General features: G+C 36.9%; 1 protein-coding gene across 4 annotated transcripts in view; it reads left to right on the forward strand.

Annotated features, from left to right (window-relative positions):
- The window catches only part of CRYZ (crystallin zeta), a 22,709-nt gene extending 11,915 nt beyond the window's left edge, over positions 1–10,794 (forward strand). For all 4 annotated transcript variants that reach the window (XM_077120607.1, XM_077120605.1, XM_077120604.1 and 1 more), the window contains 5 exons: positions 1,986–2,037; positions 6,329–6,478; positions 9,530–9,631; positions 9,757–9,852; positions 10,280–10,794. In XM_077120607.1, the coding sequence (XP_076976722.1) occupies positions 1,986–2,037; positions 6,329–6,478; positions 9,530–9,631; positions 9,757–9,852; positions 10,280–10,441 (562 nt within the window). In that variant the 3' untranslated portion in view covers positions 10,442–10,794. The remainder of the gene's footprint in view (positions 1–1,985; positions 2,038–6,328; positions 6,479–9,529; positions 9,632–9,756; positions 9,853–10,279) is intronic.
- The last annotated feature ends 5,687 nt before the right edge of the window (positions 10,795–16,481 follow it).

The following is a 16,481-nucleotide window of genomic DNA, read 5'->3' on the forward strand; positions in this document are numbered from 1 at the left end:
GAAGGAGCTCATATTTGAGAACTGGAACTGTAATGACACCAAAATGTTTGGTCATGTGATTTCCTTCTACTCAGCCATTGGATGAACAATCAGAGAAAGTCAGTTTTTGCATTAATTCAAGGCTGTAATATTGGTGACACAATGGAATAGTGCAAAATAAATGAGCGTGCTGGAGAGATGTTGGAGTAATCCATCATGGGATCCAGGCCGATGAGGGAAGGAAGTGAGGCCAGGAGCAGCAAGTGGATAGAAATGGAGCAGTAGAGGGAAAGGCATCTCTGTGAATTTGAAAAAAAAAAAGATTTTGAGAGAATGTGGTATAATTAAGATAGGCAATTACTATCATAATAGTGGTTATTGGCATCTCGCATTTCACAGGTAGAGTGTTTGGGGGCGGCTACCAGATTAATTTAGCCCTGAGAGGAAGTGGTTAAAATGGAGAGGAATATGTGAATTGTGATGCTAGGTTTTCTTCTGGGTAAATATTGAAATCAACTAGATAGGGGCAGGATTTGGGGTAGAAGAGAAAGCCTTTGTGCCAGGTAGGAGAGTCTTCAGTGATTTAGGAGCCTTGCAGAAGGTCCTTAGAGCAGAAGTGGGGGGGGGTCAGGTGCTGGAGCCTCTGCCAAGAAGCCCAGTGGAGGATTAGGTTTACACTGTTCAAAGGATAGAAGGATCATAGCAGTGGGGGAGCAGTGGAGGGGGTTAGTCTGCTTTTTTCCCACCCCTCCTAAGCCCAGGTGTTCAGAAGAATATGTTCTTAGTGTTTGAGGGATTGTATGTGCGATTTTTTCAATTCATTAGGAAGTATTTCATATCCCATAGTATAACAGTAGTAATCTTATCACCTTACCTTTGTATTTGATTTTTTAAAATGTCAAAGTGTTTTATTAATGGCTATCTTAATTTATCCTTTCAAACCCTCAATTTAAATCACTGCCCTCAATCCTTTTACCTCTAAGCAAGAGGGTTAGAGAAAGCTTCATTTACTGCTTATTGCCTGTTGTCAGCAGTCAGTACAGTCTGGAGGGGGCTCCACATTACTGTGCTCCAACTCCCACATGCAACATGATATCTGTACAGAATAGCCACCCCTTATTGTTCTAGGAAGGGAGAGAGCCTCTCTGAGAGTCAGATTTGGATCACACTTTAGCTACTGGCTTGTGACATTGTACTGGTCTGTCTGAAGAGTAGAACATCCTCCAAGCTGTCTTGCCACATGTTCCTTGTTTTCAGTACATAATGGAAAAGTAGTAATATGAACCAGAAGTGAAAAGAGGATCTGAACATTTTAGGGGTTGACCCGGAACCATTGTGAGAGAATTTATCGTATTTATTACTCTTTTATCATTGCTGACTCATCATTGCCTTCTGAACTGACAGCATAGATGTTGGTGCAACTTAATATTCAAAGGCATGAAGTTGTGAATTGTTATCTTTCCACCAGCAAAAAATAATCTAGCTACTGTATTTACTTGGGCATTAATTTAGACCGCAGAATAAAGGATGAGCTATAATAAACCTGCTTTGAGACCCTTTCTGTGGGCCTCAAAGATTGTAGTTCCTCTAAATGCAGCGATTTCACTTAGCATACTTGCAAAGATGGCAGCCACTCATGCAGCACAGGATTGTCTATCGCAGCAGCCAGCACAGTTCCTGGGACACAGAAGACTCCCAATATCCATTGGATGGATGGATGGATGGATGGGTGGATGGATGGATTCATGGATGGATGGATGAATGGAAGGAAGGAAGGAAGGAAGAAAGGATGGAAGGAAGGTTTTCTTTCATCCGTGACTCAGAAGAACTATCGTTTCATCCTCTGGAACTTAGAGAAATGTTTTGCTGCTATATGTCAGGACAGTTTCCTCTTTGAGTAAATGTTAGCTGAACTGAATATGGAGTTTCCTTGAAGATAATGAAAAGCATTTGAGGTTAATTAGCTTAAAACAATAAGGTAACGGATCCTATGTGTTCTTTTGCAGTGCCCGGGTAAAAGCTGGAGAAAATATTCTGGTTCATGGAGCGAGTGGAGGAGTAAGTATTTTTTTTTAAAGTATATTTGAAAAACAGCTTAGATTTATAGATTTCACATTATATGCCTTATAGTCATTTATTTTATTTTGTTGTTGTTGTTGTTTTGGCACGGGCAGGCACTGGGAATCGAACCCGGGTCTCTGGCATGGCAGACGAGAATCCTGCCACTGAGCCACCATTGCACTACCCTATTGTCATTTTTAAAAGTCAAATTTATAAATACAGACAAGGATGTTTTTTTTTCCCTTTTTGTGCTGAAGTTTCTTCAAATTAGAATACTCTTCAAAAGTGAGTCTTTGTCATTAGTTTAGCATATCTTGGTAAATAAATTCAACCAACTTCCCCATCAAAAATGTATGCATTAGTTTTCCACCTGTATTGAGTGTGGACCAAAATAAATTGGCCTTGTTTTTGCCTTTAAGATGCATATGCTATGTGAATATTTACTTAGAATTTTAAACAGTTCTTTAAGGATAATATTAATTCCATATTCCCTTAATAAGAAAACTAAGACCTGGTAAAACTTTATCTGTGTGGCCCCAGTCAGCACAGCAAAGCACACTGTGACTTCTCCGTCCCTCTCTTTTCCCTCCACTGCTTGCCTGCTGCGCTTTAATGCCGTTCGTGGATTGCACAGTATACAGCTGTGTTCTGAACACCACAGCCTGCGGCTTAAAATGCTAATGTGGGGGTGTGAGGGACTCAGAACTTATAAAGTAAGCCCTTCATTGAAACCACCCATAGCAGGGCTGTCAGAAACCTCTGCAGGAAACCGGCTGCCAGTCTTCCTCTGAGGAGCCTGGAGGAGAAGTGAGAGCTCTGAGGTTGGAATGTAAGAAGAAATTCACATGACCTCTATCCCTCTATCCTGTATATAGAAGCTTCAGAAATTTTGTAGACAAGATATTGCATTTTTTAAATAAAGGGCCTGGAGGTAGGTGGCTTATCTTGAAGAAGCTGGTTAACCCTTTCAGAGCACTGTGTATTCTGGGGATAGAGTGAAAACAGTAACCTAATAAATGGTGCTTTTTCCACTGAATAATGCACGGTACCCCCCCAAAAAATGTGAATTCACCTCTCAAGGTGGCCAGGTAATACAAACAGAAATCAGTCCACTGTGTTTCTGTATTATTTTAAATAGATAAATCACAAGGTTTCATGCCCAGTTTCCTGTGTACCACAGATAGATCAATTCAGAAGGATTTACCAAATCAGACTGTTTACTAAAACACACCAACATTGTCTTTATGGGCTTGAGAAAATACGACAAATAGGCCTTGTCAAAAATTCCCATTGTTTAGCTTCACTGAAGAAGCTATTTTTGGGTTAAATCAAATTTAACTCTAAATAACTAAAGGCTCTGTCAAACAAATGCATTTATTTAAATTGTTCTGGCTTTCAAAGAGCTAATCTTGTGCTTTGTATAGAAGGGAGAAATTTCAGGGGGAGGAGGAAAGAAGAGTTTAAAGAACATCTTTTTTGTTCCCTTTGCCCTCTAATAAAAAAAGCCTGGTCGCTTCACCATCTTTTTTTTTTTTTTTTTTTTTGTAAGGCAAAATTTGCAGCGTCCTTTGAGCTGGCTGAGAGTTTGTTAAATCCTTGGCTGGCAGGGATAGACAGTCATCCTGGTGTGTGGAGCATTTTTGATCCTCCCTCGCAGAGGGAAGCAGAGTTACCAGGTTTTGTCTTGCTTCTATTTGTACTTTCTGTCTCATTTAATTCAAATTCCTTTGGGATTATGTTGTAGGTTTAAAAGGGCGTGGGATCTATGAGCACAGCTACTATCTAGATGTGTTGGTGAGGAGTGCCCTATTTTAGTGTCACCAAAATAAGAAGAAGGAAAATAGTTGACAGGGAATAAATGGTACATAATCCAGTGAAAGAGTGGCGCTAGTATAATTGTTGAAAAGAATAGAATAAACAGCACTTTAAAAATAGCTACCGAGTGTCCCTTTAAGGTAATCAGAGAATAAGGACATGCTATATTTACGTTAAATCTTTAATTTAAAATGTGATTTTAGTAAAACTAATTTTTAGTTTTAGTAAAAACTAATTTTTTTTAAGTTAGAAGTCAAAGTAGCAAAAACTAATTGTGCCTGCTCCATAGTGTACTGTATTTCATCTAATTGAATGTTTTCTCCCTCATGAGACAGTGAATTTCATGTGTTTATTTGTCTGTTTTGGGATTAAATCAAACAAATTTCTGCCACAGCCCAAGTTCATGCTTGTAACTCCCATGTGCCACTTAATCTATAAAGTCCATTTTTGGCCTAGGAATTTTTTATTCTGTTAGTTTTAATTGATTTCTATCATCATTTTCCGCTAAGATTATTTTCTATCTTGCCCAATCCGTAGTGATTCCTTAATTAGTTATTATCACTAGGGAGTAATTTTGTCCCCAGGGGATATTTGTCAGTGTCTGGAGACCTATTTGGTTGGCACAGTGTGGTGGGGGCCCAGGGAGGTGGGGGGGGTGGAGCATGTGAGTGCTCCTATAACACGTGGAATAGCCTCCCACGAAAAGGATCATGTGGTCCAAAATGTCAATAGTGCTCAGGTTGAGAAACCCTGCTCTAAATGTATGTAATATTTATCTGTACCACTCATTTGGCATGTAATCAACCATATTTTTTATTATTGCTATTTAATTATTATTCATTTTTCTATATTCTAAAATACTTTGGTACCTGTTTTATACTGAGCACGTTTGTCTGGTATTTGTCTAGTATTATAGTGATCTCATTCAATTCTGTGGCTTTAGACACCATCTATAAACTGATGAATCTTAAATATGTATCTCCAACTTAGAATTCTTGTGAGTCCTTACCTATATTCAGTTAATCATTGAATATCTTCACACAGCTGGCAGTAGGCAGCTAAGCATGCTCCAAGTGGATTCTTAATGTTTTTACAAACTTGTTCCTTTGCTGTCTTCCCCATCTCAGTTAATCTTCCAGTTAATCTGGCCCAAGACCTAGGAAGATAGCCTTGATTTTTCTTGTTCCCTTACTTTCACATTCAATCCATGAGGCAGTCCTGTCAGCTTAATTCTGAACTAGATCTAAATTTGCTTTTTTTCTTTCCTGTGCCACCCCCTTAGTTCAACCAACTTCTTTCGTATCTAGACTATTATGCCAACTACTAACTGATTTCCCTGCTCCCATTATTGACCCACATCTTCTTTTTGCCTCGTATATAATTTGAGTAATCTTCTTAAAGCCTAAATCAGCTCATATTGCTCCCCTGCTTAAATTCTCCAGTAGTTCCTCATAGTTCTTACATATACTCCAAACCCTTCACCTTCATTTCCCAGGTCTTATGATACTTGGCTTCCCTGTGCCTCTCTGACCTTCTCTCTCCTCCACTCCCTATCATCCAGCCACATTGACCGTCTTTTTATCCTTTGAACACACCAAGCTCATTCCCACTTCTTCAGTTTAGCTATGGCCATTCACTGTGCCTGCAGCATTCTTCAGGTAGCTTCCCAGAACGTCACGTGGCCTGTTTTCCCCACTTATTTCAGGTCTTATTTCTTCAGAATGAGCTTTCCTGATGACCTAAATGGCCCCTGTCTCTCTCTAACCAATAACCAGTTTTATTCATAGTATTTATTATTTTCTGAATTTATTTTATCCGTTTAGTTAACATGCTTAGATCATCTTCTTCATTTGAATATTATCTTCCCTGCTTATTAGAATGTTTCACCTTGCGTGAAAACACTCATAAATGTTCATCATATGAACAAATAAATTAATTTGCCCACAAACCTGCTCTTCCACTTAATGGTAGTAGCCTTAAAATTGCTGTATACTGTTTTTTATAAATAGTTAAAGTATGAAGTCAATGAGCATATTTTGATTATCTTAAGACTTTCCCTTCTGTAGGTACACTGTAGGAGCTAATCACACATTTCAGTGCTGTGGTTGAAAATTCTGGCTCTGCAGTTTGATTTGGCCCAGTTTCAGTTTCCAACTCTGTATGTGGCTTGGGCAAGTTACTTATATTTTCTAAGCTTTAATTTTTTCATCTGTAGAATAGGGACAATAATATTATCTACTTCACAAGGTTATTAGGAAGATGAAATAAAGTAATTCATATGGAGTATTTAGTGTAGTACCTGGCACATTGTAAGTGCTCAATAAAAGTTATTTTTCTCACTTCTTCATTTAGTTACTATGTTCTTTAAGAATGCGGGAGGACCTAGAAGAATGTTAAGTTCATTGTATATTTTTAACAAATGTTTGCAGGGTTGCGAGAATCTAAAACTACTGGGTTGTATTTTGTTTTTCAGGTTGGACTGGCAGCATGCCAAATTGCTAGAGCTTATGGCTTAAAAGTTTTAGGCACAGCTGGTACTGAAGCGGGACAAAACATTGTTTTGCAAAATGGAGCACATGAAGTATTTAATCACAGAGAAGTTAATTATATTGATAAAATTAAGGTAAATTTTCTATAAAGTCAGACTTTGTCTTTCGGGAAATTTACATGTTTTTTTTGTAAGTTTTCTTTTACCAACTGTTCTCTTAAAGTTTCCATCTTTGTTTATGCCTATGTCTGTTTTTAAAGTTGTTTTAGTTAAAAAAAAGATGTCAAATTTTAAACCTTCACTATCAGTTCTCTCTTGTCTGTGTGCATCAAAGAAAATATAGTCTCTAGATTTTATAGCTATAAAAATTGGTACCTTTTAATACAATTCACATTTTAATTAATTCATAGCTTTGCATTTGCAGCTGGGAGATATTCTTAATATAATTTCTGTTAGTGTGAGTTTTTAAGGAAAATGAGATATCCATAGATTACAAACTGGATCTGTCTAGGCTCCTGGAATAACGTTTGTATATTAACTGAGTGCTTTGAAGGAATAATCACTACCTCATCCAAAGTCACAAGTATTAGTTAGTTAGTTGTTATATACATTCCATTGCCATAACAAATTTGAGCAGACCCTACATTTCCCTGTTTATACTATAGTAGCAATCTACTAAACATTGTTTACTTTGCTAATCCTCAAACCACTTACTAATGTTGAGAAAGAATTAGAATTTCCCAGGTCCTGATTATTATGTAAAATCTGTCATTATAAACTGAGGGAAAATACAAGTGAGGATTTGTATATTACAACCAAATCATCTTGCCATAAAATTGAGCAGTCTCTCCTTTGTTATATGCCTAGGAAAACTAGAATCCAGTACTTTCTTATGCCATAGTGCTGAAGTATTTACAAATATGAAAATTGCCTGTTATTTTAAGAATATTGTTTTTGTTTTAAAACCATGAAGTCTAATTTGGGGGGTGGGGGGGGTGGGGACGGGGTGTAAATGTTTCAGGAATCCAACCTGGGTCTCCCACATGAAAGGTGAACATTCTACAACTGAACCGCCCATGCATCCTGTTTTTTATTTATTTTTTTTATGAAGTTTAATTTTAAGACCATGAAGTCTTGTGGCTTCCGTCTCTTCCACTCATTCCTTCTGCTTTGCCAACAAACATGCTTAAGTTTTTCCCATTGATTAACCGTTTTTCTTACCCTCTTTCTCTCCTCTCCTTTACCACCAAACTTTTTTTAAAAAGTAGTGTTTATTGCTTTTACTTCCCTATTTCCCTTTAAAGTTGTGCTTCTGTTCCAACCACTTAAATTGCTTCTCAGAGGTCACCAGTAGGCTCCTAATTCCCAATCCATTGGCCTTGTCCCAGTTCTCAGCCTGTTTTGTTTCTCAGCAGCATGACAGTGACCATACTCCTTGAAAGTAATTCACTTTGAAACGAATGGTCAGAGAAGAAGTGAATTCGTTTTGGTTTCCTGCTTCATTTTATGTAAATGTTAGTGTTCCTTAAGTTTTTCCCATGGTCCTCACCTTTTCCAGTGCCACACTTTGATCTTTATCTATCTCAGACACTCCCATGGCTTCAGTTATTACCTGTGTGCTGTTGATTTCCAAATCTACATCTGGCCGAAGTTCCAGTTCTTCATGCCATCAGCCTTCTATCCCTGTCCACTCATCTAGTTATGTATTCATCTGGCCGTCCAAGACAGAACCTACGTTCGTTTTTTTTTCCTATCTTTTTGTCACCATTCTCCCCTCACCCATCAAGTTGGTCCCCTTATTCTTTCAGTTTTATCTCTGACCCAACTTTCAAATGTGTCTTTTTTTCCTCTATTCCATCCATCATTGTGACTTGGTTTAGGCATCATCTTCTCCATCCTTGACTTACCATACCTCCTAACTGGATTAAGTTTCCCCTTCTTGTCTACTGTGTTACCTCCAGAGTTATTTGACTCCCTTTTAAAGAAACATATCCAGAAATAACAAAAATGGAAGCTACATAAGAGAGGAATTTGTATCTTGTTGCCTGCTGCATCTCCTGTGCTGTTAGCACATGGATTAATGAACAGCTGCCCCAGAAAAGTTCAGAGTCTTTCACATGGCATTGAATGTATTTCCACAATCTGCACCAATTTGCAATCTCCTCCCAGCTCTCTGCTGCTCTCCCCTTGCCTAAATATGTATTCCAGTTGTGCTGGATCACTTCCCAGTCCTGAGTTGAACTCTTAGCCCCCCATACCTTTGCTTTTCTGTTTCTTCTGTACATAATACCTCTGCTTACTTTAGCTTTCCTTCGCTTATCTTCCTTCCTTTTTGCATAGGATACTTCTGTTCGTCCCCCAGAATTCAAGTCATCATCTTTGTGAAACTTTGTGACCACTCCAGTCAATCAGACTTTAGCTTTTTCTCTACAACCTGTGACTTATGTCTGCTAATGTAGCACTTAGTCCATTACATTATAGCTAGGATGGTCATACTGTCCATCTTTCTCCCTAGCTGTATTTTGAGTATCCTCTGTCCATCTTTGAATTTCCGGTACCTAGCAGAATTCCTTATACAAATACTCATTTTTTTTTTAAAGTAATATAATGTGTATACATATGCATATATATAAAAAACTATATATATATAGTTTTTTAAATCAGTCCTGGATCTTGGGAATCAACATCTGAGAGCTAAAAAAGAAAGTAATTTGCGTGGCAAATTGACTGTAAACCATTTAGAACAATCCCAGAAGCATAGAAAATATCCTGCCGTACCAAAGAGCCAACATTTCTTCTTTTGCTTTTTGCTTCTTTAATAAAAATGAGAGGCCCTTTGGGGTTTGGATTTGGTGTTTTACTTGTTTCTTTGTGAAAATACATATTGGAGGTAGACAGTTTTCAAGTAGGGAAAATTGTTTTGTGGCAAGTTGTCTGAGCACCTGAAAATTTCAGGCAAGTTTTATTAATTCATTATGGCAATTTATATAGTACAAATAATTATTTTAGATGTTGTTTGGTACCTTGGAATTACATCACCATTATATGTGGATCGTTTTAAATTTTGCATTATTAGTCTTAAAAATAGACCATTTTATGTGTCACTCAAGACAAATTTCTGTGCGTATGATAACTATTTTATAGTTCCCACTTGTTATCTTACTATATATTCTTTTATTTATGTAGAAATCTGTTGGTGAAAAAGGAATTAATGTGATTATTGAAATGTTATCTAATGTAAATCTAAGTAATGATTTGAATCTTCTGTCATATGGAGGACGAGTAATAGTAAGTATACATTTTTTTTTACCACTTTGATATTTTACCATAGTTTAGATTTAAACCATACATTTATACATTTAACACTGTTTTGGAATCATGCTTACCTGTTGATGTGTTATTTTTCATATTAGATTGTTGGCAGTAGAGGCCCTATTGAAATAAACCCCCGGGACACCATGGCAAAGGAGTCTAGTATAATTGGAGTTTCTCTCTTTTCCTCAACCAAGGTAGGAAAAGAAATGATTCTGATTTTGGCATTACTTAACAGTTGGTACAGTTTGCTTTGCCAAGCAATAACAAGTTTATTAAGTAGATGTTAAACTTAGTTTTCTGACCAGAGGAATGGGTTGATGATTAGTCAATAGAAGATAACTAAGAAGATAATATGATTTATTAGCCAAGTTAGGACACTTTTGAGAGTGTAAGGGGATTCTATTAGTAACTGCATCTAAACAATACATACTTTGTAAACTCAGACTCTATCAGGCAAATTAGGACTTATGGTTAGAAAACTACTTTTTCTACAGTTTCAGACTAGTTGACAAAAGCCACACATTGTAAGAAACTCTTATAACTCAAACTCTGAAGTTTTAATGCTTCTGAAAATTAAGTCATTTGGTCTACTATTAAAAAAACCTTTCTTCTTTCCCTTAGGAGGAATTTCAGCAGTTTTCAGCAGCCCTTCAAGCTGGAATGGAAATCGGTTGGTTGACACCTGTAATAGGTTCTCAGTATCCATTGGAGAAAGTGGCCCAGGCTCATGAAAATATCATTCATAACAGTGGGGCTGCTGGAAAAATGATTCTTCTCTTATGATGATTAATTCTTTATATGTGTCCTATGTAATTAGAGGATTTTCCTCCTAATTTTATTAACTACTTTGGCTTTAATTAGCATTATTTGATTCAATGAGTTTCTTATATTATAAAAATAGTATTTTTTTCTGAAGACACCGTGGGCGTTGGAGTGAAATTTATTTTCACAGCATGTAATATTTTTTATACCTGCCACTTCCAACCCAGGAATCATCAAAATTGGGAATAGAATATTGGTGGTTATTTGGCATTTGCATGCATTCCAGAAATTCCAAGCAGATACTTGATGATTAATTTCAAACCTATGACTAAAATATGCTAATTCAAAATAAAACTGCTCAATTGTCAAGAATTTATAGCTCACTTATCCATATAAAGTTTCTTTAGTCTCTGATAGTCTCAGAATTGTATTGGGCTCAGATTTTCTAGACTAAGACCTTTTTCCAAACTAATCTCATCTGGATCTGCAAGTCTCTTGGAAGGGCAAGAATAAACAACATCCAGAGCCATTTGTTTTTTCCATATTTCCCAAAATACTGGAACAGTCACCATTTTAATGGTTGAATACCAGTGACCCATATGTTTTCTAAGGACTTCCGCCTTATCTTTGGGTATAATATTCTCCAAATAGATGTATATCTTGACTAATTATACTTTCAAAGTTGATTTATAGTTACCTATTTGTATGATAGGGATCATATATATATATATTTTTAATTTGGCACATTTAGAGTGAGCTGCTTTTGTTTTCAAAATACGGTAACTTGCAATAAATTCTATAGGAAATTAAAACTGTTTATCTAGTTTGTCTTTGTGTAGTTCTACAATGAAAATGATTGTAAGACACGCTTATAATTGCTCATAAATTGAAATAATTTCTCAAGAATGATGTGAGGTATCAAAACATAAGTTTAACAGGGGGTGCAAGGGTAGTTCAGTGGTAGAATTCTCACCTGACATGTGGGAGACCCAGGTTTCATTCCAGACCCATGCCCACTTCCCAAACAAACAGAAAACCAACCAAACAAAAATTCAACAAATGGTGCTGCAATAAGGGGATAATCACCTGGAAAAGGAGTGAAATGTGACCCCCGCCATTCAGCATACAAAATATATACATATAAGTAGCAGCTCTCAGGGAGGAAAATCTACAACTTATATTGATACTCCTCTCTAAGTTCTTGCCTCATAGCACTTCTGTGAAGCCCCTTATGGTTACTTTCTAACAGTGTTCTGTGCTGGAAGTCTTTATCTAAATTAAATAAATGGATAACTATTTAGAAAACTTACCATCAATATTTGTATCCAACAAAATGAGGTTTGGTGAAGTTTGTTATTTTTTTCCTTTCTCTTTATATAAACACAGCCTCCTATGACTGTTGTTACATCATGTGATTGATTCTCTTGTCTGGATTTGTTTCTGTTGAATGACGATTTCTTGTTTGATCATGAAATCCCACTTCAGTAATGAACAGAAAGCATGGATCATTTCTATAGTGGTGGATATCGTTGGCTTCTTACCGTCGATGCCATGGCTGTAGTACTTGTGCCATGAGTGTTTTCTGACTTTATTCACTGTTTCTTTCACAAGTTAACCATCCTGTAAAATAACATGTTGGGAAAAACTGTTTAAAAAAAGTATCATCTTGAATCTAGAGACTAGCATTTTATGTACGTTGGGTGAGGGAGGATTCCCCACCCAACACACATGCAAAAAGGTAAAATATTTATTATTCTGTAAAAGTCAGTTTCAGGGTGGGCTGCAGTGGGTAAGCAGGCAGAGTTCTCGCCTGCCATGCTGGAGACCCGGGTTTGATTCCTGGTGCCTGCCCATGCAAAAAAAAAAAAAAAGAAAAAGTCAGTTTCATCTATTTGCACATTTGCCTCATTCGAACAGTGAGCTGAAACCTTCTGATGATGTACCATTTTGCAATCCATTGATACAGTTCAGTTCATTTGGAAGACAAAAACTAGCCAAGTGTTATGCATTGACTACCATATTTATGACTACATAGCATTAAGCATGTTACCTGTATGAATCTCCTATTCCAGTTTTAATCTTGTCCCAACTTTTCAACCAACTACATTCACTGCTTGGTTAGTACTTGGAGCCTACAGGCTGCTACCTAAGTCACCAATCCTGCCCCTGATAGGAAGTAGAGAAAAACCTTTAGAATAAACAAGCATTATTTCACCTTAACCTTTTGGATCTCTGTTTCTATTTGCTTTGCCCTCTGTGACTTAGAATCATATAATGTGTTAGAGATCAAATATATCTACCACCCTGAGCCCACAAAGGTGAAAGGACTTTCCAAAGATCACAAGACTAGCAGATTCAAACTCAGCTGACTCAGTTTTTGTAGGAAGCTTTTGCTACAAACTTATGAATTCCAATTTCCAGGGCTTTTGCTTTCCTGGCCTGTGATAACTAGCTACTCCAGGAGCTGTGCTGCCTCCTTCCCAGCCTCATTTTGCCTTGGCTGCTAGTTTCTGACCCCATTAATCATCCTTGTCTCAGTTGTCACCTGTCTCCTGATTTGACAGTTTTTAGAAGGTGATTATTCTATCTAACCATTTCTTCAGCAAATACTTATTTAGAATCTGAAAAAACACTGTACTGGAATTTGAAGATCAAAACATGTCTAGATATAGTCCACATCCTTGAGTTATATTTGAGTAGGAAGGGAGTGAAGAAAAAACAAAAACAAAAACAAAAAATAAGGGGGAGACAGGGAACACAGAGCAATGGCACTCGGTGTACCTTGGGATTTCCCTGGCCTTAATGCTGAAAATAGCATCGATGCTTCTGAAAGGGGGAGCAAATTAGTAGCATTTTCTAATGTCCTTAGCTTAGTTTTATTAAGGCAGGAAATTACATTTGTGCCAAGGGCTTCCACCATTCACAATTCATAGAGATTTTTCTTTCTGCACAGGATAACTCCTGAGAACAGCAAAACCTAGCAGGTCACTTTGACCTGGCTTACTCGGCTTTCTTAACCAAGTCTTACTGACAGAAAAACAGATCCCAAATCCAGGCATTTTGTTTTCTGTTTTTTTGCTCCTTTTGTCTCAGCTCAATCCTTAATTCTCTTTTTCCAATACTAACATTTCTTTAGTATAGTGCTTTTTAAAAATGTCATTTTAAAAATTGCCACAAGGCATGCTTACTATCCATAGGGCTTCAGGTAAAGCATATGTTGAAGGAATTTCCTACATCCAAAAATGAGCCTAGGAAATGTTATATCGTGAAAGAAAACCCGATTCCTTCAGTCTGTGTCAATGATCCCTAGGAATTGATGAGCACAAGTCCACGTAAGGTTAAGAGCAACTCTTACCACTAATCCCAAATCCATTGTGTGATACACAGAGATACTTATTAGAAGTGTGTTAAATGCAGCAGTAGAATACTCTTGTTTCTCTTAAATGTAGCAATAGGTTAGCCGTCCTTGATTTATCTTTTCCCAGCTTCATGGAAAAATGCATTTAACAACTGCAATAGCACTGAAAACTAAAGAGAAAAATAAACTGTCAAAATCCAGGGGGAATTTCTGCTAACTCCAGTGTCACACTTTATTCATTGAACCAAATTAACTGCAGAGTAGGTAGGAAACACCCTCAACTTGGTCCCTGCCTCTGACACAAGACACAGAAGCTACCCTGACATCAAGCCCTCAGCTCGCTACCCTATTGCCGTATGATCTATAAGAGTGGAGGCCTCCACCCATCCCACAGCATACCTCAGCTCCTTGTATTCACATGCAGTTAGAGTCTACGGGTTTCAATTTTTAGTAAAGTGCAGATTAAAAAGGGAGAAAGACCTGGCACCCTTGAATGAACAGTTACTGCAGAGAAAGCATTGCAAATGGGTGCAAGGAGGAGGTTCCTGGATTGCAGTGATTGCTGGAGGGTGTACCATGTTAGTACAAAGGACATATGTCCAATTCTAGCAAAGCCAGATTATTTAACAGTAGGAGCAGAAGATACCCATGCCTTAGTCACTAGAATTGAGTTAATTATGCAACTATTTCATTCCAAGTATAGTTTTGAAAGGTACTGAACTCTTATGAACAGGGAGGGAGGATGGCTGAAACTCTCCCATATAATTTTTAGTGCAAGGGTTAAGGGGGCAGGAGACCTGCTTCAGATCTTGGCTCCAGTACGGATCAGCGGGGGAACTCTGAACAGATTACCTAATCATTCAGAGCCTCAATTTCCTCATGTGCAACATGGGGTAATACTACCTACCTCAGAGTTTGTAAGAATTAAACGAGTACAAAGTAGCACTATGGCTTGTACAAAGATGTGTTTAAATCATTAATCGTTCATTTTTATTAGCCATAAAAACAAGTTGACATGACAGAATTGAAAAGGGAGCACCTGAAATATGCAATAAAAAGAAACCCCAAGTGCAAATTCCCATAGGAGGATATAATGGTTAGGTTCTGGTGTCAACTTGGCCAAATGTTTACGTCCAGTTTTCTAGTCAGGCAAGCACTGGCCTGACCATTGCTGAAAGGATATTTATGGCTGGCTGAAAAGTCATCAGTCAGTCGATTGAATCTGTGGCTGATTACATCTGTGATCAACTAAGGCATGTCTCCCACCAATGAGATAATCCAATCAGCTGAAGGCTTTTAAGGAAGAAGAGAGACTTTTTCACTGCTTCTTCAGCCAGCGAGCCTCACCTATGGAGTCATCCAGACCCTTCATCAGAGCCGCCAGCTTCACAGCCAGCCCTAAGGATTTTGGACTTTCATTCCCCCAGTTGCATGAGACACCTTTATACATCTCATATTTACAGATCTCTCCTATTGGTTCTGTTTCTCTAGAAAACCCTAACACAGAGGTGCTAATGGCATAACTGACCCTCCAGAAAACTTAATTTGGATAAATTTGATAAGTCTCCCAAACTGTAGAGGAATAAAAGTGATAAGAAAAAAAATATGGTGGGGAAACAACAACAACAAAAATAATTCAAAATTTATATATATATAAATTTTGAATTATAGGTGTGCCTAACCAGAATAATAAAACAGAGGTATTAATTAAAGAAGACTTCTTGAAGTCAAATAAAAGATTTGAGTTTATACATTGATAATATTCATATGTCTATGCAAAAATTAATGAAAATTTCTAAGATCAAGGTATATCCTTTAAAATTTTTAAGTTATAAATAATTAGATATTGGAAGGGAACACACAGAAGCATCATTATTTACACATTACGCGATTCAAAACTTAAAAAATTCAAGAGAACAAATAAAAACTAATGAGTTCAGAAAGGTAGTTGATTGCATAATAACTAAACAAAAATTGATATAAATCAGTAATAATCAGTTAGAAAGTATGATGGGAAATGATCCCATTCACGACAGCCATACTACTACTAAAACAAAAAAGTGGTGAAAAATAACTGACCAAATTTGCAAGAAATGTGCAGGAACTTTAAAAAGAAAGTTTTTTTTCTTTTTTAAACCCTTCTGGAAGATAGAAAGGAATACTCAAAGAAAGTGTTCTTGGTCAGATTCATGTAAAGATTCTCCTTTCTTATTCCTGAAATTCAAAATAAATCCTACAAAAATCTCAATAAGACTTTTCAGAAACTTGACAAAATTTCTATTTTATTTTTCAAAAATAAATATTGTGGGATAGTCAGAAAAATTCAGTAAAGAAAATGATTGGAAGTAGCCCCAGCATAGATTTTTTCTCAAGTTAGAATTATAAGAATCATATTACTCTAAGGATAATGAGATCGGCAAAACAAAATAGAATCTAGAAATGTTTCTAACATTTGCGGGTAACAAAAATGGCTTTTCATTGGGGATAGAGGTTATTCAGTATGAAATCTGATTATTGGAAAAATAATAAAGCTAATATGATTCACCTCTAACGTCAGATTTTAGATGGTTCAAAAACGTAAATATAAATGAATGAAATTATGCAAGGCAAAGACACGATAGAATATTTTTACAATCTTTGAGAGGAGAAAATCCTCTAAATGCAAAGTAGGAAAAGGAGAAAAAGATCTCCAGTAACAGATGA

This window comes from Tamandua tetradactyla, chromosome 11 (genome assembly GCF_023851605.1).
Source record: "Tamandua tetradactyla isolate mTamTet1 chromosome 11, mTamTet1.pri, whole genome shotgun sequence".
NCBI classification, from domain to species: domain Eukaryota; kingdom Metazoa; phylum Chordata; class Mammalia; order Pilosa; family Myrmecophagidae; genus Tamandua; species Tamandua tetradactyla.